This window comes from Anomaloglossus baeobatrachus, chromosome 1 (assembly GCF_048569485.1).
Source record: "Anomaloglossus baeobatrachus isolate aAnoBae1 chromosome 1, aAnoBae1.hap1, whole genome shotgun sequence".
NCBI classification, from domain to species: domain Eukaryota; kingdom Metazoa; phylum Chordata; class Amphibia; order Anura; family Aromobatidae; genus Anomaloglossus; species Anomaloglossus baeobatrachus.
Window position 1 is genome coordinate 502,796,460 of NC_134353.1, and position 23,206 is coordinate 502,819,665.

General features: G+C 40.2%; 1 protein-coding gene across 1 annotated transcript in view; it reads right to left on the reverse strand.

Moving 5' to 3' along the window:
- Positions 1-7,254: 7,254 nt before the first annotated feature.
- Positions 7,255-23,206, reverse strand: part of FBXO10 (F-box protein 10) — a 96,509-nt gene continuing 80,557 nt past the window's right edge. The window contains exons 9-12 of the mRNA XM_075315862.1: positions 22,770-23,045; positions 18,332-18,642; positions 13,093-13,274; positions 7,255-12,751 (exon numbers count right to left, since the gene is read on the reverse strand). Of these exons, the coding sequence (XP_075171977.1) occupies positions 12,574-12,751; positions 13,093-13,274; positions 18,332-18,642; positions 22,770-23,045 (947 nt within the window). The 3' untranslated portion in view covers positions 7,255-12,573. The remainder of the gene's footprint in view (positions 12,752-13,092; positions 13,275-18,331; positions 18,643-22,769; positions 23,046-23,206) is intronic.

Here is a 23,206-nt window from a genome sequence, read left to right on the forward strand (position 1 = left end):
TAATGTATGAATTGTAAAAGCAGACACAGCGGATTCTGCTCATACTGGAAGTCAACCATATTTTAGCAATCTTAATTTTTACTGTATACCTTAAACTAACATCTGGCAACAAGAAAAACAAGATCCCCCTCTCCCCAAAAAAAATCCACTGCAAAATATGCCATGGTTGCCTAAAAAAATAAAAACCAGTGTTATTCCAACCAAATGCAGATTTGGTTTGCATGATAAGATGTGATGGATGAACGCTCTGTAGAAAGATTGATCTTATGCTAGCTTAGATAGGTCTACTACGGTCTTCTATGCCATTATTTTGATAGTATCAAGCCATGAGGTTGCTGGTCTTGAAATGCCTTAGCCCCTTCAACCCTGAGCCTGGTTTTCACCTTCCTGACAGGGGGATTTTTTTGAATTCTGACCACTGTCACTTTATGAAGTGGAACATCCTTCTCCAGCACCACTTTTCGAAGGCGATTCTTATCCTGTCTTGTTTTTTTATTGTCCAAGTTTCGCATCCATATGTTGCTACAGAAAAGACCAGACTATGAATGAGCCGTGTCTTCGTCACCAGTGAAATGTTCCTTGATTTGAGGACCTTGTCCAGTGACTTTATGGTTGATTTGCCCATAGGTATTTTCGTGTTGTGGTTGCATCTTGAGTGATCTTTGATCAGAGTAGGTTGAAGATCTTTACAACTTCCACTTTGTTGCCATCCATCTTAAATGTGTCCCAATTCTACTTTGCCCTAGTCAATATTTTTGTCTTCTTTGTATTGAGGAGTCCTAAGTTCGAGCTTTCCATCTCGACACTCTGTAATAAGTCATTAGAGTGACTAAGATCCTTCAAAGCCATATGTTTATTTAAAAAAACAAAAACACCCTGAAATTGAATACCAGTTGATCTTTTAGCATTAAAAACGTATTCTAATTAACTGTCAAACGTTTATTTTTATAATTTTGTTATTTTTTAAATAGACATAAAAATGACAAAAAAATGTATAAAATATAGCTTTAATGTATCTTCTCATTATATATACAGTTTTCACAAATGTTTTCTCTTACAAAAACAACATAGGCTAATGCTGTTCATTTGATACAAGTCAAAAGGTATATAGTGATTATAGAGGTTATAAATTTACTTCAGTACAAAGGCTATATTAGATGCACTGAATGTTTAATGCACAAAACAGATGTTAGATTCTTCAGTAGACCCTTCATTTCTGCAGATAAGGTTTGATTCCTAAAATAGATATTTTAAGCTTATGGTATCGCCCACAGTGAATAAATTATTTGGCCCTCCTTGGACCAATCCTGTATATTACTTTGAATGCGGTGAAATCTGTATAAAACATTGGGGTAGGGCAATCAGTTAACGTTAAAAGGGTTAAAGGCAACTTGTCACCAGGTTTTTCCCATAAAAACTGCGGCTACCACCAATAAGCTCATATATACAATATTCTATAATGCTGTATATATAACAGCCCAGGCCGATCTGTATAACATAAAAAAGACCTTTTATTATACTCACCTTTGGGGCAGTCTGGTTCGATGGGCATCATTGGTCTTGATTCAGTGCCTCCCCTCTGCTTGTAATCACCATCTTCTTTCCCTGCTTTGTGTGGAGGATGCGTCCTGTCAGTCACACTGTGTTTTCCATTTCGCTCCTGCACATGTTCATTTGTCTCTGCCCTGCAGCGGGCAGACCAAAGTATTATGCGCAGGTGTCCTTTGACCTTTGACATTGGCAGGGCAGACACAGGTGTACATGTGCAGGAGAGCAATGGAGGACACTGTGTGGATGACGTAGGATGCGTCATCCACACGGAGCGGATAAGGAGGACGGCGATCATAAGAAGAGAGGAGGTACCAGATCAAGATCAGCGACTTCCATTGGACCGGACTGCTGCATAGATGAGTATAATAAAAGGTCTTTTTTATGTTTTACAGATTTTGCTAGGGCACTTATATACAGTATTCTAGAATGGTGTATTTAGGGGCTTAGTAGTGGTGGCTGCAGTTTATATGGAAAAATCTGGTGACAGGATCTTTTTTTTAAGCATTACTTCAACTATGAAAGAAAGTGGCTTGCCCATAATAATAACATGAATATCACATCAGTGGAGGTAAGACATCCTCAATGATCAACTCGTATGGAGTGTTTAGTTGCTTTTGCCGAGTACTGCAGCTCAGTTTACCTGTACTAATAACCTTAGTAGACAACACCACACCGCTCCTATCCAGAAGTCTCTGCATCATGGGAACGCCCATTTTTACTGTGTTACTCTCAAACTCCAGTCACTAACATTTATCTAGCCAGGCACATAATTTACAAGGTTTCACATAGGGTGTATAAGGGACGATTCAGAATTTACTGCACATTGACCAGATGGAGTGAAATGCATACAGATTATATCCATTGAAAAAATAATCAGCATGGTGGACTGGGTATGAAAATTGTGTAGTGGTGAACAGCTGAAGAAAATTAAGATGAATTAATTGGAAAATCTGACTTTTAGAGGGTTGACACCAACTTGATTTAATAGGAATACCTCATTTTAAGAGAACCGATAAAGGAGACTTTGCAATGTAACGACATGGCTGTAGTGGAGCTGTAATACGGATTAAATTGATACCTTTGGTGAATAAATCTGCTTAGTGGAAAGGGCTATACTGATCGACTGTGCTGCTGGTCAAGAAGATATCTAATGGAGATGATGGCGTTGAAAAAGAGAAGTTTCATTAATCCACGAGTTTCAGAAATGAACAAACTCCTTCAGGATAAAACGGCAATGAACTTATTGCAGTTTTTTTCCTAATGATGGAATTTGTTCAACTCTGAAACTCTTAAGGCCGCTTTACATGCTACGACATCGCTAAAGCGATCTCGTTGGGGTCACGGAATTTGTGACGCACATCCGGTCGCTTTAGCGATGTTGTTGCATGTGACACCTATGAGCGATTTTGCATTGTCGCAAAATCGCTCATCGGTGACATGGGGGTCCATTCTCAAATATCGTTGCTGCTGCAGTAACGATGTAGTTCGTCGTTCCTGCAGCAGCACACATCGCTTCATGTGACACCGCAGGAACGAGGAACCTGCCGCCGCCCGCAATGCGGAAGGAAGTAGGTGGGCGGGATGTTACATCCCGCTCATCTCTGCTCCTATTGGGCGGCCGCTTAGTGACGTCGCTGTGACACCGCATGGACTGCCCCCTTAGAAAGGAGGTGGTTCGCTGGTCACAGCGACGTCGCTAGGCAGGTAAGTAGTGTGACGGGTCTGGGTGATGTTGTGCGCCACGGGCAGTGATTTGCCCGTGTCACACAACCGATGGGGGCGGGTACCCACACTAGCGATATCGGTACCGATATCACAGCGTGTAAAGTGGCCTTTAAATTAATAAAACTGCTCTTGTTCAACATAATCTCCATTGGATATCTTCTTGACCAGCTGCGCAGCAGATTTTTCCATAGTTCCTTTTCTGCTATTGCATTTACTGCTGTTTTACTCCATCATACGGATCAGCAGTAGCTGGTATCTATACATACATCGTCGCTGTATCAGACTCAACCAGGCCAGGTGAGCAATACTATACTATCTACAACCTATATTTCCTGGGTGATGCTTTTTTTGTCACTTTTTAGCTTAAATCACCTTTTGATGTTTTCTGCTAATTTTTTTTTGGTGTACAGGGGCTGAACTGTACACTGGTTCTTTCCATCCCTGTCTGTGATTCCCCGGCTCCTCTACCTGCCTCCAGTCTGTGTCTGAACTCCCACCAGTGACCTGTCATTCACAGACGGGAGGTAAGCAGAGGGCTGGGGAATCACAGACAGGGAGAAGAAGACCTATGTACAGTTCGGACCCTGTGCACTGAAATGTAATTAGCAGAAAATTTTAATTGGAGATGAAAAAAGAACAATGCAGATTTCTTCACCAAAGGTAACAATTTAATCAGTATTACAGTGCCATTACAGCAATGTTTTATTTTACATTATAATTATGCTAACAGGTTCTATTTAAAGGGAACCTGTTGGGGGGTAAAAAAACAAACGCTATTAACCTACAGATATAGGGTTAATCTGCAGGTTAATATCATTCTGAAGCAGCCTGGTGCCCACACAGAGCCCCAGCTATTGTGACAAATTAACTTTATTCCTCCAGACAGCCTCAGACTTTCAGTCACAGAAGTGGAATTGATGCGGCTTCAGTCACCGCTCTGTACATCATGAGCTGACAGCTAGCTCAGCATTGCATCAGTTTGAGGGGTGCGGTTAAAGTCGCTGCTCACTATGCACTGAGCAGTGACTGAAGCTACAACGGTGCCACCCTTAAGACTTAAAGCACGAGGCAGTCAGAAGGAATAAAGTTAATTTCCTCACAGTAGGGCTCTCGGTAAGGGCACAGTGCAGATTCAGAATGCTATTAACCTGAAGATTAACCCAATGTCTGCAAGGTAATATAGTCTATTTTATGTGACTGGTTCAGAATACAGAAATAAAAATATAAGTTTTGACATGAGTCCCAATGTATAACACGATGAACACTATATATATATATATATATATATATATATATATATATATATATATATATATATATATATATATATATATATAAAAAGATGCACATATGCATAATATTAGCCTACACTCCTAATTAGCTATGTGTTCATGAAGTTGCAGTTACTGAAAATGTGAATGTAGTGCTGTAAGCCCTAATTAGAGCATTAAAGGGGTTGTCCCACTTGAACAACGCTGTTGAACAGCAATTAACGGTCATTACTTGGGAAATCTGCACGCTCCCTGTGGTGGCCACTGTTGAGAAATTTGGTATTACATGGACCTGTCACCGCTCCTGACATGGCTGATTTAGAAAATATTTGCATCTGCCATGACAATATTTCTGGAGCAGCTTTTATTATAAATCTGCATTGTGTTGTTGCTTATTCCTCTAGAAAAAGTTTATAAATGCATCGTTAGGTGAAAGTGTGAAGGTATTCCAACTATTCAAGTACAATTCCGAACTGGTACTGCCCAGTTATCAATTTAATCATACACTTTTTTTTTTTATAGGAATAAACATCTAAACATCAAAATGTAAATTTCTATGAAAATATGCTCCGGAATTATTTGATAGTAAATACAATTATTTGCTATTGGTTGGATAAACATCTTTATTATTTGCTACTTTTACTTACTTCACTATTTGCATAATAATAGATAGAATATTTTTGCCCTCATGGCCTAGTCTTCCTTGAGTGCGTCCTGCTCAAAGTTATCTTTACCTTCTTATGACCTATAACTGCAATGTAGAACTGTCACATTGGGTCAGATTCATTATAACTGGCATTCTGCAAAACAGTCTTAAGGATCAGGACCGTGAAATGCACCTAATTCATTAGGAGGAGCAAGCCACTTAGGAGCACCTTACAACTGGAGTTGCACCTCTGCTAGAAATCTTAATCCAGTCTGAGACTAAAGTATACTTTGACTAGTTAAAAAAAAATAAATCACAAAATGTAAAGCAACCCCAATCCAGTTTCCACCCGGTGTACTTTTTACACAATTTCTTTGCCCTTTTGTGAGAAGTGTGATGTCTTATACTAAAAAAGTTGTAAAAGCACTTCAAGTCAGAAAAAAAGACCGGTTTTGATTTTGCGCCAAACTCTTGAATCTCGTGTGTCATTTTGAAAAGTTTGCTGGGAAAAATGACCCCTAATACAAGAGAAAAAAGGAAAGTGACTTTAAAAAAAAAAATGATGATGAATCAGGGCCAACAAGGAAAATTCATGCCACTAAAATGGTACATTTTCATTATTAGATGGGCTTAGCCCCCATTTTGGTGAAAATTGGGAGGGTTTGATGTAAAAAAAAATGTCATAAATCGCAAAATGTCTGTGCAGCTTTAAGTTGGGCAAAACTTTTATGACAATTTAAGGTGTTTTAACTGGGAAAATACCTTCATGAATCAGGACCTAAGTTAAATGTTATCCAAGCAGGAATGATGATGGAATAAATAAAATAAATCATAAAACAAAATACAAACAAAAACAAAGCAAAAAGTTTTAAATAGTAAAATTGATAAAACATTTTACAAATAAATTTTTAAATAAAATATTATTAAATCAGTTGAGGTTTTCTGACAATAGTTAAAGCACTGGGCATGTTGCCGTTAAGTCCCTAAAAGCAGATCTTGGATAGTATGGTACCTACAGGCTCTGTTTTGATTGTTTACATGGTGCACGTCCAAAGCCAAGAAGCAGTAAATATTTATATCATTATGCATTCCTTGCATTTTTGCCTTGTATACGCCCCTAGTTTCTACATCTGGGGCACCGATTTGGTGCTTTACGTCTAACGTTTTCATTAAATGTAACATTCAAATATTGTGTGAACTCCGTGTATTATATTGTGTCAACTTTGACATAACGAGCCTAGCAGATTCACCTAAATACAGATATAAACAGCTGACAACACTAAATGGCCTTAATTACTTTAAATATCCAATAGGACTGTATGTAAAAATTAAAAAGATAACTATTTTCAGGTAAATGTGATTATTGGAGTACATGAGGCATACCTATTTCTGCATTTTACATGACTGGTATTGCGCATTTTCACCAGTTTAACATGCTCGATCTCAAAATTTGTAATTGACTGAGTGCATGGAGATGAGCTGCTTTTCAGGGTCTCATGCACAACACTAAGTGATGGATTGCTGCTCTTCATTCCTTAGCACACAGAAAGAAGCAGCAGAAATTATTCAGCATTTCAGGCAAGGAAGATGTAAAGCCAACTCTAGATAGGGTAAAGACTATCTCCCTCCTCACTGTGTTTCTCCTCTCTCTATAGAGTATGATAGGAGGTGTAACCTGACTCTTCACTGTGCTCCTCCCCTTTCTATAGAGTATGATAGGAAGTGTAACCTGACTCCTCACTGTGCTACTCCTCTCTCTATAGAATGATAGGTGTAACCTGACTCCTCACTGTGCTTCTCTCTTCTCTATAGAGTATTATAAGAGGTGTAACCTGACTCCTCACTGTGCTTCTCTTCTCTATAGAGAATGATAGGTGTAACCTGACTCCTCACTGAGCTCCTCTTCTCTATAGAGTATGATAGGTGTAACCTGACGCCTCACTGTGCTTCTTTCCTTTCTATAGAGTATGATAGGAAATGTAGCCTGACGCCTCACTGTGCTTCTTTCCTCTCTATAGAGTATGATAGGAAATGTAGCCTGACGCCTCACTGTGCTCCTCCCCTCTCTATAGAGTATGATAGGAAATGTAGCCTGATGCCTCACTGTGCTTCTTTCCTCTCTATAGAGTATGATAGGTGCTGTAATCTGACTCCTCACTGCACTAACAGTCCATCTCGTCTTGCACAAGAGGGAGTTGAGCCATTTTCAGAGTGTATGATTAGTTTAGTGGGATAAAACTGACTCGATAGTGGAGAAAGAAGCAGATTTTCTAAGATTAAGTTTCCCATGTTCACCTGTACTGTTGATTTATGCAAAGTTTATTGAAATACAGCTCCATTTTCATCTGTTTATTTCAAAGTAAACTATTTCAACCTCAATTCCAAAAAATGTCACGCTGTGTAGAAAGAAAACAAGAATGCAGTGATTTAAAGCCACTTTTTTTTGTCAAAACATAGAACACATATCAGAAGTTGAAAGTTAGACATTTTTACATTTTTTACAAAATAAACTTATTTAGAAATTGATGACAGCAACACATCCCAAAACAGTTGGGACCAGGCCATGTCTACCATTATGTAACATCACTTCTTTTTACAGCAGTCTGTAAATATCTAGGAAACTGAAGGGACTAATTGCTGGAATTTTGGGAGAGTAATGTTGCCCCCTTCTTACATTATGTATTATTCTAGTTGCTCAACAGTTCTGCAAAAGCAAAAGCTTTTATACTGGATTTTTAGTTTCATAATGCCCCAAATGTCTTTTATTGGTGAAAAATGTGGACTGCAGGAGTGTAGTTCATCATTCGAATTCTTCTACTGTGAGGTCATCCAGTTCTGAAGGATGTAGTATGTGCTTTAGTATATTGTCTGGCTAAAATATCTTCAGGCCTTCCCTGCAATAAATGTCTGAATGGGAGCATGTAATACTCAAAAAGGAAAGTGCTCTTCAAGAAGTGTCAGCTGTCCATTAAATAAGCACTAATGCAACCCCATGCCATCAGAGATGCAGACAGTTGAACTGATAAGCTGGACTGTCCCTTTATTCTGGAGTCCGCAGCACACGGCATCTGTGGTTTCCATAAAGAATGTAATACTTTGATTCATCTGACTACAGAATGCTTTCTAATTTTGCTTCAGTCCATTTTAAATGAGCTTTAGTCCAGAGAAGATAGTAGTAGTTCTGGAATGAGCTGAAACAGTTCGGTCCAGAGATATTTAGACAATGCCACAAGTTTTAGCGGTTTAAAAAAAAAATAAAACAAAACAAAAAACGCACCAGTGACCTCATTAGCGATCTCGCTGTGTGTGACACTGAGCAGCGATCTGGCCCCTGCTGTGAGATCGCTGCTCGTTACACACAGTGCTGGATCATTTTTTAGTTGTTGCTCTCCCACTGTGAAGCATACATCGATGTGTTTGACAGCGAGAGAGCAACGATCTGAATGTACAGGGAGCAGGGATCCGGCTTCTGGCAGCCTGCGGTAAGCTGTAACCAAGGTAAATATCGGGCAAACCAAGGAAGCCCTTTGCTTGGTTACCCGATATTTACCTTGGTTACTAGCGTCTGCCGCTTTCACGCTGTCAGTGCCGGCTGCCTGCACACGTAGCCGGAGTACACATCGGGGTAAATAAGCAAAGCGGTTTGCTTATTAACCCGATGTGTACTTTGGCTAGGAGTGCAAGGAGCCAGCGCTAAGTGGTGTGCGCTGGTAATCAAGGTAAATATCGGGTAACCAAGCACTTGGTTACCCGATATTTACCTTAGTTACCAAGCGCAGCATCGCTTCCACGCGTCGCTGGGGGCTGGTCACTGGTGAAATCTGCCTGATTGACAGCTCACCAGCGACCATGTAGCGAAGCACCAGCGATCCTGACCAGGTCAGATCGCTGGTGGGATCGCTGGAGCGTCGCTAAAGTGTGACGGTACCCATACAGTTACATAATCAATATAGGCTTTTAAAGTGCAGACTCTGCTTTAATTTAAGGGTATTCACATCCTAATTGGATTAAGGGTTTTAGGAATTACAGCTCTTTAATATGTAGCTGCCTCTTTTTCAAGGGACCAAAGATAAGTTGGACTATTCTCTCAAAAGCCCTTTAAGGGGCTGCATGGGCTATTCCCTCATTAATCAGTTAAGCAGGAAAAAGGGCTGAAGCTGATTCCAGGTCTGGCATTTCAATTTGGAAGCTGTTGCTGGGAACTCATAACAAGCATTCAAGGAGCTCTTAATGGAAGAGAAACACCATCATTAGAGTGAAAAAAAGAGGAAATCCATCAAAGAGGTAGCATAAATGCTTGGAGTGGCAAAATCAACTGTTTGATACATTCTGCAATCCCCTCCCCAAAACAACAAACAAACAAAAAAACAAATAAAATGAAGAGGAGACCAGTGGCGCTTGGGACCTCAAAACCTCAAAAAAGCTTGGCCATCAATGGAAGACAACAAAGATGGATGATTGCAGAATCCTTTCAATCATGAAAAAAAACACCTTAACAATATACACCCAAGTCAAGAACACTCTCTATGAAGTAGGTGTTTAAGTATCTAAGTCCACCATAAAGAGGAAACTACATGAGAGCAAATACACAGGGTTCACCACCAAAAATTAATCAACCAGATTAGACTTTACAAAAAAAACATTTAAAGAAGCCAGCCCAGGTCTGTAAAAGCATTCTTTGGACAGCTGAAACGAAGATCAACTTGTACCAGAATGGTGGGAAGAAGAACGTATGGAGAAGGTTTGGAATGGCTCATCATTCAAAGCACATGACATCCTCTGTAAAGCATGGTAGAGGAAATGTGATGGCCTGGCATGTTTGGCTTCCAATGGCCGTGGGTCATTAGTGTTTATTGATGATGTGACTGAAGACAGAAGCAGCCGGATGAATTCTGAAGTGTACAGGGCGATACATTCTGCTCAGGCTCAACCAAATGCAGCAAGGTTGATTTTTCTTTTGTAGAAAAATGGTTGCAATTCCCAAACATTTCACAAGATACTTTTGTTCCCTTCTATATATGGATTTCTCCAGGATCACTGGATCCTTTGATGATATTATGTACAGTAAATGGTGGGATATTCAAAGTCTTTGCAATTTTACAGTTAATGAACATTTTTCGGAAATTGTTCAACAATTTCTAGATACAGCTATTTCACAGGTTGGTGACCTTTGATGATCGCTTCTGAAATTCTCTGCCTCTTACATGCTCTTTTGATACACAGTCACATGAATTGGTAAAAATCAACCTTCAAATTCTTTTTCATCAGTACCATGTACTTTTTCAGCCTTTTTGTTAACACTGTCAAAACTTTTTTAACATTTGTGGCTGCCATCAATTTCTAAATGAGTGATTTGTTTTCAAATGAAATGGAAAAATGTCAAACTTTCAACTTCTGATCTTTGTTTTATGTTCTGTTGTGAATAAATTGTTATAAGAGATTTCCAAATCTTTGCATTCTTGTTTTCTTTACATAGTGTCCTAACTTTTTGGAATTAGGGTTGTATTTGGTCTGTGAATTATCTTCCTTGCCTTATTAGTTTATATAATATTTCTGGGAAATCTACATTATTTAAAACCACTTAACTAATTCTGTATTAGGAGTATAAATTGGAGAAAATTTTTTACTAGAGTCTGGAAAAACTAACAATTTATATCTCCTGTAAATATTGGCCTGGATACTGAAAATAGTTGGGGCTTTATAACAATCATGACCTAGTGTTATAGTGGGTTGTATTGGAATTTTCCATATGTCAGGGTATGTTAAATGAGACACATTAGCTATATTGTTTTTTAAATATCGCCTGTACTGTATTCTTGAATACCCAGTGCTCTAACTTAGGCCTGTTTCACAAGTCAGTGATTCTGGTTGCAGTTTTTAAAATCAATGGGTCTTGGGTCTGCGTACACATCAGTGATTTTTCACTGACCGTGTTTCCGTGAGGCGTACACGTGTGTCCGTGTGCTCCGCACGGAGACAAGTCCGTTTTTTTCTGGCATCGCTGACTTCACATGGAGTGTGGTGTGATTCATGAAACACGTACCAGAAAAAATGTATCTTCGAAATAAAAGCTTTTTATACTCACCTTCTACAGCGATGCTGTGTTCAGCCTCTGCTGGCTGCTGCTTCCTAGCTGGCTAATTACTCTCATGAATATACACTGCACCGTGACCCAGAAGTAGCAGAAATGGCACAGCAGTGACCGGACACAGCAGAGCCGGAGATCCAGCACCACCGACAGCAGGAGCGAGGACAGGTGAGTTTTGAGTACCTGATGTGCATGTGCTATCACTGATCATGGATCACGGATAGCACATGGAGAACACACGTGTGCCGTGATTCACGGCACATGGAGGGACATATGCGTTTTTAAAACGTCAGTTTTTCACGGATGTGAGAAACAGGCCTAAGAGACGTACATTTTTTTCATTTTTTTTTTTTTTTACATGAAACTGACTTTTCCACCATAAAAGGATTACAATATTGATAATCTACACAATACAATAAACCTCCGCAATACAATAAACCTCCATTTAATCTATTACACTCAGTCAATCTTTCTTCAAAAGGAATTTTGAACTGTGTGTGGTACAGAGAAATCTCTACCGACACGGGTTTATTACACCTCATGATAATAGAGGCTGTGACAATGGCATCATGATGTGCCAGCTGCTCCAGATGACATTGAATGAACGGAACCTGTAAATAAGTAAATTGGATGGTGGCATACCTTGAATACACCATTGGCATACATTATGTTCACTTCTTAAAAAAAGCAGTACCAATAAAATAATAAAAAGGTATTATATTTTGCTTTTCAGTTTACACGCAAAAAGGATCGTACAAAAAATAAAATATAATTTTATATGGCACATATGACTTTGTGATCAATATTATTTCCTGCCTGAGATGTTCTACTATTGATAGTGAGTGTAAATCCTCCAGATGAAGTGGTCTCTGTACTTGTTATATAGGGTACACGTAAATACCAACAACACTAGGAATATGTAGATTTAATATACGGAGTGATGGACTCCTGGAAAAATAAATGTACCATCATTGTACAAGGGTATCATAATAAATATGTTCTATCCAATTTAGCTTGTCTATTACTATATTTTCTAGGCATGGAAAAATGGTTATAAGTACCATATTTGTTGGCGTCCAGCAAATTAATGATGTTATTAAAGCCTCTAGGTGAATAATGCCGCCAGGAACTCATGATGAAACGAATGCTGCATCTAATAGACTGGATGTATTTTGGTAGGACCTCGTCTTTTCCATCTAGTCTAATGTCCATATCGTAAATAGATAATGAGATAGTAACGATGGATAGGTTTTCAGTAGATATTGAAGTAAAACATGAATATTGTCTAGTAGTCAAAGGATAGTACAGAAAATGCTGCCATTATTGTGACAACGTCCTTCCACTCTTGCTGCAATCCTGGTTGTGACAGTAGCAACCCTCTGACTACTCTGAGTACTGGAGACACCTCTTGCACATCCTTCAATATATGGCCTTGCAGGTGGATTTTCTAACTTCCATGTAACATCTGGCCTGCAAGAGTTAAGAAAATAAAACACAATGAAGTTCATTCACGTATTCTACAAATGCTCAAATGGAGGATTTAAGTCAGATTCCCATCTCATTATTTGGATGTTATATACACCTACAGTATCAAATTGAGCTTGACATCTAAAACCCGCCAAAGTCCCTAAGAAACGGTTACATCAACCTTTTTTGCTGCACAGTGCTTGGCTAAGAGAATTGCTGTGCTGGTAAAAGTGTGAAACTACCGTAGTGAGGCAGCCTCTGAATTCTGAGGAGATACTTCAGTATTCAGTCAACATAAAAGGATATCAAAAACACATTACAACTTCAGCCACAAGAAGACTTACTTTTTCTTGTAAGTGAGCAGCTTGTTATGTTGAACAATGCAGTCTTCATTGTTAGACACTTGTTGCAAGATATTTTGTCCTGATTTTCCTTGAAATATGAGGTTTTCCTGTACAAGACTTTTGGTTTGATCAAGGAGGGCAATGCCATAGTCATGAAGAGACTGAATTCGGTTTCTGGTCACCTAAATAAAGAGTCAAACTTATTAGCAACTTTTAACATCTTTACATTAGCACTCAAAAGCTGCACACAAATATGAGCAGTGTTCAATTTTATGAACCTTTGAATTGAAAGGTACAAGGGATAATATATAAGAAAATGGCATATTCTGCTATCAAATATGTTCTCCATGTGTCCTCCAAGCTGCAGCAGCAGCATCATCAATTCACTTTCCTGGATAATGCACAAAAAACTAGAAGTATGCTTTAAAATCAGACATAACCAATGTTTTCTGTCGATTTGATTAAATTGCCAAAATTACTTTGTGTAATGGTATAACACATCTGAAGCATCAAAAGATTTTTTCTTTTCAGAGGGACTTGAAGGGCTAACATGAACTTGTCCAGGGGTACAAACTGCATTTAGTCTATGTGCCCACGGGGACAGTGTCCTGCGGATATATCCGCAGGACATTCTGCAGGAGCTCCCAGGAAACTGCACCACAACTTTTGTCTGTTTCCATGCTGCGGAATGTCCTGCAGATATGGTGCGGGTATTCTGCATTGAGGATACAGTACCATGGCTTCAGCACTGCGTCCTCAATGCAGAACAAGTGCTGGAGTGATCGGGTGTTCATACTTACCTCCATCATGCAGCACCTCGCTTTCCAGCGGCCGGGTCACTCTGTCAGCGTCTGCAGGAGAAGGTGGGCGGGCCTGAACTAGCTCCGGCTGTCACATGACCGGAGCTCGTGCAGGCCCTGCCCACCTCTTCCTTCCTGTACCTGGATCCACGGCGCTGCTGTACACCGGACAGAGAAAGTGTCTCGGGTGTCTGCTATCAAGGCAGGTAAGTATATGGGACCCTGCGGAGAAATCCGCAGGAATAATTGACATGCTGCTGATTTTTCCGCAGGGAAATCCGCATTATTTCCGCTTTGGAAAAATCCGCAGCGTGGGCACAGCAGTTCCCAAATGCCATAGAAATGGCTGGGGAGTAGCTGTGCTGCAGATTTTTGAAAAATCCGCGGAATTTCCGCGAAAAATCCACGGCAAATTCCGCGCATTTACCGCAGCGTGGGCACATAGCCTTAGACACTATAAAGGCTTTGAAATGGTCCAGTTGGACTTGCTTGCCTACACAGTGCAACTTTAGGGCTCAGACAGTGATTTTCCTCTGATGCAAAAAATAGGGTGTTGGATAGGTCAGTTTCATTGGAGCATGGTCAGTGTCATCAGTTTTTGTAGAATAACAGAAAAAGTTTCTCAGTCTGAAAAACAACATCTGAGAGCTGTCCGATTTTTGTCATGGACCCATTGACTTGGCAAGTTTGATCACTTGAGACCTGGATCAAAATTGGACATGTCTCTGTGATTTTGTGTGGACTACTCGGTCTTCAAACAATACATAGACGTGATCAACTCCATTGACTATTATAGCTACGAATCCTATCCGCGAAACCACAGATATAACTTGTACAAGAAAAATTGATGTCTGATTGAGACTGTATAAAATTTACATTACCTATTAGGTTGGGGAGGTTTTGGCATATAGTGTTGCATTCTGGGTCACGCCTATTTCACTTAAAAACCACAACAAGCCAATTTGTTGAGCATGTAAGTGATCGTACAGTTGTGTTCAAAATAATAGCAGTGTGTACAAAAACAGGAGTTAAGCTCAAAACCTTTCTAATAGTTTTAGTTTCCTTGCATTGGGAACATTGCACATCGTTTTCTAAATCAATACATGCAGAGAAATGTATATAATTTTTAACTACTTTACAGAAAATATAAAAAAAATGAACATTGGGCTGTTCAAAAAAAAATAGCAGTGTCTGCATTGGTCTTTACATACTCAAAATCTGCCCTCTTTTTATTTAGGATTTAGAATTCTGTAAATCACTAATCTAATATTTAGTTATATAACCACAGTTTTTAGAACTGTGTCACATCTATGTTGCATAGAGTCACCACCACCTGTCAACTCTTATTCCAGCCCAGGATGCAGTGATCCCACAATGTGTTTGCATTTGTTGGCTTTGCCTCAGAAACGGCATTTTTGATGTCACCCCACAAGTGTTCTATTAGACAAAGATCCGGGGGTTGAGCTGGCCACTCAATAATCTCAATTTTGTCGGCCTGGAACCAAGATTTTGCTCGTTTACTGGTGTGTTTAGAGTCATTATCTTGTTGAAACACCGATTTCAAGGGCATTTCCTCTTTAGCATAAGACAACATGACCTCTTCAAGTATTCTGATATATACAAACTGGTCTATGATCTGGTGAGTGGTAAATAGGCCCGAAACCATAGTAAGAAAAACATGCCCATATCATGATGCCTTGCACCATCATGCTTCACAGTCTTCAGAGTGTACTGTGGCTTGAATTCAGTGTTTAGGGGTCGTCTGATAAACTGTCTGCAGCCCTTGGACCCAAAAAGATCAATTTTGCTTTCACTAGTCCACAAAATGTTCCTCCATTTCACTTTTGGCCAATTGATGTGTTCTTTGGCAAATTGTATCTGCTTCAGTATATATCTTTTTGTTGTTGTTTTTTTTTTGTTTTTTTTTTTTAACAGTGGGATTTTTTGCTAATAGATTAGCTTCACACAGGTGTCTTCTAACTGTCACAATAATTACTCACAGGTAACTTGAGACGATTTTTGATCTTCCTGGAGCTGATCATTGGCTGAGACTTTGCCATTCTGGCTATTCTTCCATCCATTCGAATGGTCGTCTTCCGTTTTCTTCTACATCTCTCTGTTTTTGCTTTCCATTTTAAAGCATTGGAAATTAGTTTAGCTGAACATTGTCCGCACTTTTTTATAGGTTTTACCCTCTCCAATCAACTTTTTTAATCAAAGTACGCTGTTCTTCTGAACAATATTTCGATTGACCCATATTTTTCTGGCTTTCATGAAGAAATGCATGTACAATATGGGCTGGCTTCACCCTTAAATAAGGGCCACCTGATTCACACCTGTTTCTTCACAGAATGATTGACCTCAGTAATTTAACTACACACTAAAATTATTTTGAACACCCCCCTTTCAATTAATTTTTCAAATACACAGACTCAAAAACCTATAGATCATGAAGGTAGAGTCTGGTGGTTTTCTAAGAATCTACTGAACCGACTGGTAAATTGTTTGACAAGTGGTAATATAAATTATACCAAAAACAGTGAATACTCTGGTTAGTCATATTGGACTGATCGTATTTTGAACACTACTGTATAATAAATGTGGAGAAATGCATATAGAATTTTTTTTTTTTTGCTAAATTAGTCATCGTAATCATGTGAGCAACTGCATGGATGAATTTTAAATACTAAATGGAGGATGCTACCTCTATCTGAAGCAACTATCAGGATCCTACATACATATATTGTAGCTTCTAGCAGATATGGGCCACTTTGGTTACATACCCCGACGTAAGGAGCTCTCTGATGGATTTCACTTTTAATTCATTTTGCTTTCTACTGTGTGCAGAAAGGCTGTAGAAGCAAAACTGTCCAAATTTCTTTATGAAATCATATGGCAAAATGGATTTTAAGCCAAAAATACATGCTTTTAAGGTCCTGTGCGCACAATGCGTTTTTTGCCGTGGATTTTGCCATGGTTTTTGCTGCAGAAAAGGTGCGTTTTTTGTTCCTAACATTGCTGCAGTCCTTCCCCAGCAAAATCTATGGGAAATCCAAAATGCTGTGCGCACACTGCGTTTTTTTTCCCCTATAGGTTTTGCTTCAGAATCTCTGCAGATTTTCTGCAGCAAAAAGAAGTAGCATGTCACTTCTATTCCGCAGGTACCTGCATCTTTGCCATAGATAATGGTAAAAAACTGCAGGGAACAACATGCGGAAAAAACGCTCCAAATCCGCAACAAACCGCGGCAAAACTGCATGTGGATTTGGGTGCCTTTTTGTTGCGGGTGCGGAATTCTGCCAGAGGGTGCAGAATTTTCTTAAGAAACATGCATTTTCCAGTGCGCACAAACCCTAAAGCGGCCTTTACACGCTACGATTTATCTGACGATATGTCGTCAAGGTCACGGTTTTCGTGACGTACTTCCGTCATCGTTAGCGACGTCATTGCATGTGACACCTACGAGCGACTCCGAACGATCGTAAAAATAGCAAAAATCATTGATCGTTGACACGTCATTCATTTTTAAAATATTGTTTGTTTTTTCGAACGCAGACATATTGCTACGTTTGACACACTGCCAACGACGTACAACATCGTTAGTGTGTCCGTCATCAGCGACGCGGGCGTGTCGTTACGAGAAATTCAATGCTCCACGCTTCCTCCGCTCTGCTTGGTGTCACGCCAGGGTGTATGCTATGGACAATTATACGCCTCTGTCGTTGCCGGAATCATTGGGAGGAATGCTGTGTGACAGTGTCCACACGACCGCCTTGGTCAAACAATATATCGCTGAACGATGTAGCGTCGTTTGTGAGATAGGTACGAGTGACCGCTACAAAACGACCTATGAGCGATCTCGGCAAATCGTAGCAATGACGTGTCACATTGCTAATGAGATCGCTAGCGATATCGTTGTGTATAAAGCAGCCTTTAGTGCCTCCACGATACAGGTGTCCATAAGTAGAGATGAACAAACAGACTTTTGAGACAAAAAAAAAAAATCAGAGATTGAGTTCGGCGTTCTTGTGCTTTACGGATGTAAACCACTCAAGCGAGCATTGCTGTGCTTGGATATGTTTGGTGCTCAACTCAGTGCAACCTGCTTGCAGTGTTTTAATGGCTCGCACTGGAGTACAATTAGCGTTATTGGATGTAGTCTGCAGGAAAAAAAAAAATTAAAAACCTACCCTCCATTTCTTGGAAGAGATCTGTTTATCACTGGCTGTATTTGTGCGGAGACCTGAACTGTCCAATCATTGACTTCCAATGGGATTCAGGTCAAGTCCGGGTCCCGAACAGAACTTTATGAAGCCGCAAAACGCGAACTTCCAGGAGTCCGCTCATCTCTAGCCATAAGCTCGAAAACTCTCAACAACCTATATTAAGCACAGGAAATAATTGCTTCTCTGTGAAGTAGCTGATTCTAAGAACTCTACCTTCATGTCAGCAGTCTGTATGAGCTGTAGCCCGCATCCACGATTTCCTATAATGTCGTTCTCTATGATGGTCCCATCTCCCTTGGAGATAATGCCGTGACTCCTGTTGTCATAAATGCCATTTCCACGTAACTCCACTCTGCAGCCAGTTTCCACGTGGACACCACTCAGTCTATTGCAGGAGATGCTGTTATTTCCAATGCGTACAAGCTGAGTGCTCTGAAATACGGCCACTCCACTGTCATGGTTGGCATGTACGGCATTAGCTATGATATTAAGCGCTTCACTGCTCTTAATGTACAGCCCAGCAGCTGGAACAGATAAAAAACAGCTTGCTAAAATTCAGGCAAAACGGAGAGAAAAAAAATAGCAACACATAATTTTTTATAAGCGGAGGCTAATTTTATCACATTATGTCACACCCATGACAAGTCACATTGAATCATGTGCTGTCCTATGATAATGTAGTTTTGTCTCTAGCCCAGAAGAGCAATGTATTGAGGAATTCAACAAGAGCAGGAGACTCGGAATTAATTCTAAGCATGTTTGCAGGATATTTTGCATTAGCATTTCTCATGTTATCTAGTATAGACAGGGTTTTGTTGACTCCAGACTGATTAAAGGGGATATCTGGGACTAATTATTATTTTTTTTCTTTTCACTATGGGCTTAAAAATAAACAGGGAGTTAGTTGCTACTTTACTGCCTGTTGTGTCCGGTGCTGACCTCTGCCGGCACACAGTGACCGCTGACATCACGTCTACAGAGCAGCGACTTCTCTTCTGCTCTGTTTTTTCTTCCACTACTTCCCAGAGCTATACCTTTTTAATTTTCTATCCAGATGATCGCTTGAGCGGTGGCTTTGCTGTATATAGTAAAAATCATGGTCTCCTTTGAATTCTGTCCACAAACAGGGCTTTTTTAGTCCCCTGCTTTTTTGATTAAGCACATGCACTTTCTGGTTTAAAATGCTGCTGTAAATTCATTATTGCATCCTATTATAAGTGCCTCCTTATCGTTATATATTTATCACTATGCACTTTAGGTCCACAGCACAGGCACTTTATATTTGTATGCATACTGTCTGACAGGGTGCAATAGGGACTCTTTAGGGGCAGCCTTCGTGGTGTGGGGGCGCCATATTTTATCGTGTTTCTAGGGTGCCGACCCCCGCTTGAGGTAGGGAGTGGCTAGGAGACAGTTATTAAGGTCCCCTCCAATTTTTTATTGGCGCATCCTCGCCTAACCTCTAAAAAAGCTATACCTACCTCATCTACTTCTGAATATGAGGTAATTAGGCAAATTGATTTACATGATCCTTTTTTATACCTCATTGGCTATCCGCACTTTTGCACTTTATTAGTTTCTGAGCACCTTTTCATACCTGCCGATAGGGTGAATTAGGGCAGGCTAAGGATAGCCGGCGTTGAGTGGGGGCGCCACATCGTGTCTTTAGGGTGCCAACCCCCGCGTGAGGTAGTGGACAGGAGGGAGGTTTATATTTAGGGGTTTTTTATCCTTTACCCTCCTCCCTTCTCCACCTGTGCACTTTAGGCTCTATAGTGTGTATTTTTGATGTTTTTAAGCTTATTAATAAAATGATGTTTTAAGGGTTTATAGATATAATTGTTACTTTAAAATTTCCCTTCACTTAATATATTCCACAAACAGGGTTTAAAAGGATCGCTGTAATGACAAGCATGGAAGTCTTCAGCAGACCCCCGGCTGTCACAGTAACCCACTGGCGTCGCACAATAATGTCATGGGGGCGCCGATGGGCGCATAGAATGGCACATCCGTATGCCGGCACCTGATACAATGACACAGTCAGAGTTTGACAGCAAAATCGACGCTCCCTAATCCAAATGCCCCTCTTCTTTCTGAGCCCCACAGTATGTCTAAACCGCAATTAGCGTCCATATGTTTGGTATTTCTGTAGTGAGGATGGTCTGCTTAATTTACGGGGTGCAGATCTCCAGAAAATCAAGCTGGGCACAATATACGGCATTATAATGTATTGGGCACCTCATTGTACTAGGTACTATAATGAAGGATTTCCATTTTCACTCTACAACATCCATTGCTGCTTGTTTCTGGAAAATACCCATGGAGTCAAAATCATAAGTAAATGTAGTTTTGAGCAATTTGAGTGGTATAGTTTTTAAATTGTTGTCACTTTTGGGTATTTTCTGTCACGTAGGCCGCTCAATCACTTCAAATGTGATATGGTCCCTCAAAAAAATTGTTTTGTAAATCTTGTAAAAAAATTTGAAAATTATTGATAAACTTTTAACTCTTTGAACTTTTAATTTGACTTTATTTCCACTGCTCCCCTAAATATTCTTGCATTTTGTTTTGTAAATCTGCCATATGGCTCCTGCGATGGGGCCTTTTTATTTTGTGCCAATTTTTTTGGCCTTTTCCAAAGAGGCTTTTCACAGGATTCTTTGTGGGAGTGTCTTTTGGCTGCCCTGCATTATTATCCTGAGTATCACCATCTTGGTACAGCCATAAAAATTAGCACCAAACAAAAATGTATAAAAAAAAAAAATGCTGCCCACTTTTGACCTGGTGACAGGTCCTTTTTAAAGGGGTTCTCTGAGAAATGTGATGAATTAATTAGATAGATAAAATATTTTTAAATATGAAAAATGTTGTAAATACCTTTATTTAGCAAAAAAGGTATACTTTATGTAGTGCACCCTGTCAGGATTTTAAATATGGCAACTTCTATCTAGCAGTGTGAAGCCCGTCCTATGACTGGCTATGTGAAGAGACGTACTTGATGTATTGTACATAGACTGACAGTACATTCTCAGTTAAATAAAGGAATGGAAGTTCAAGATGCCTGACAGGATGCTGCTCTGATCTGACATATGTTGTGAGCAGATGTATTTTACACTGCCCATCCTATTGCGTGTCCTCTGAAATCCAAGATGAATGGACACTGAGTTATGGAAGTTGCCATCTTTAAAATCGCGACAGAGTGCACTAGATAAAGCATACCTTTTTGCTAAATAAAGGTATTAAGAAAAAAAAATATTTAAATGAGTAATATTTATTTTATTAGAATTCTCAGATAACCTCTTTAAGAGTATTTGTCTATTTTTGTACAGGACTTAAGGGGGCTTTACACGCTACGATATCGTTAATGTTTTATCGTCGGGGTCACGTTGTTAGTGACACACATCCGGCGTCATTAACGATATCGCAGCGTGTGACACGTACCTGCGACCTTAAGCGACCTCAAAAATGGTGAAAATCGTTCACCATGGAGAGGTCGTCCCAAACTCAAAAATCGGTAAGGGTTGTTTTTCGTTGTGGTTCGTCGCACCTGCGGCAGCACACATCGCTGTGTGTGACACCGCAGGGGTGAGGAACATCTCCTTACCTGCCGCCGGCCACAATGCGGAAGGAAGAGGTGGGCGGGATCTTTACATCACGCTCAGCTCCGCCCCTCCACTTTGATTGGCCGGCCGCTTAGTGACGTCGCGGTGACGTCGCTGTGATGCCGAACATCCCTCCCCCTTGAGAGAGGGATTGTTCGGCAGTCACAGCGACAACACCGACCAGGTAAGTGTGTATGACGCTGCCATAGCGATAATGTTCGCTGCGGCAGCGATCACACGATTTCGCTTGCACGACGGGGGCGGGTACTTACACGCTCGATATCGCTAGCAATTGCTAGAAATATCGTCCGCGTGTAAAGCCACCTTAAGTAACAAGGTAAGGCAGCGTCAAGTGGTGATGAATTGATTGCTAGCTTATTATCCTGTTGTGTGAGTGTTTTCCATTGAATTACTTTCTAACTTGGATGAGAAATTCCACAAATGTAATGCACATAGACTACAGAAGTTTACAAAGTCAGTAAGTCTTAGGCTATGTGCCCACGGGAGCTCGTACCTTCGGATATATCCGCAGGTAAGTCCGCAAGTTTCCCGCAGAAGCTCCCCGCAATCCGCAGCTATACATAGCTGCAGAATTCCAGCAAAATAGCTGCGGAAAACTTGCGGACATTCATGCGACTTACCTGCGGAAGTCCCAGCCGCTATCTCCATAGTGGAGGGGCGGGATTTCTGCAGGTAATTCCGCTGGAATAATGGACATGCAGATATGTGCGGCTGCGGGACATCCACAGCATATCCCGCAGCCGCTCATACCGCAGCATGGAAACAGACACTCCTTATGTCCCATAGGGTAACATGGGGAGTGTCTGTACTTGCTGAAACATCTAGAAAATCCAGATAAATCCGCAGGTTTTCCGCAGCAAAATCCGCAGGTGCAAGCTCCCGTGGGCACATAGCCTTACACCATGCTTACTCACCATGTAGGATAGGAGAATTATTTGCCCTTTGCTTACTTTACCATTCAATAAACCGCTCTGACACATGAACAACTGAAAAATCATATACATTTAACTAGTCTCTTCCCACCTCACCTCCATTGTGGTTAATACTGTTGGACTCAACAAGTGCTACATTTATTGGCCTCCGTGATGAGAAGCGATCATCTTCACTATCTAAATCATTTTCCCAGCTGGCTGCTTCTCCTTCGTCATTAAAATTTTCATTTCCCGCCTGGTTAGCGGGATAGTCGCTAGCATCATCTTTCCGACAGAAAACAGCTACTCCATAAATGCTGTTTTGACCAATTTGGTTGCTAGTGATGTGTGGAAGGCTCGAAGACATGATCCACACTCCACAGCCTTTATTACCTAGAAAGGATTAGGAAAAAAAACGTGTAAACACACATCCAATCGTCATCTAGCATAATAAGGATTTTCACGTAACTACTACAAATGTAGACTCAATTCTATGTAATATATAAATGTGTATTTTTGCTTTTATGTATCATCCTTCTTTACTGTCCATTTAT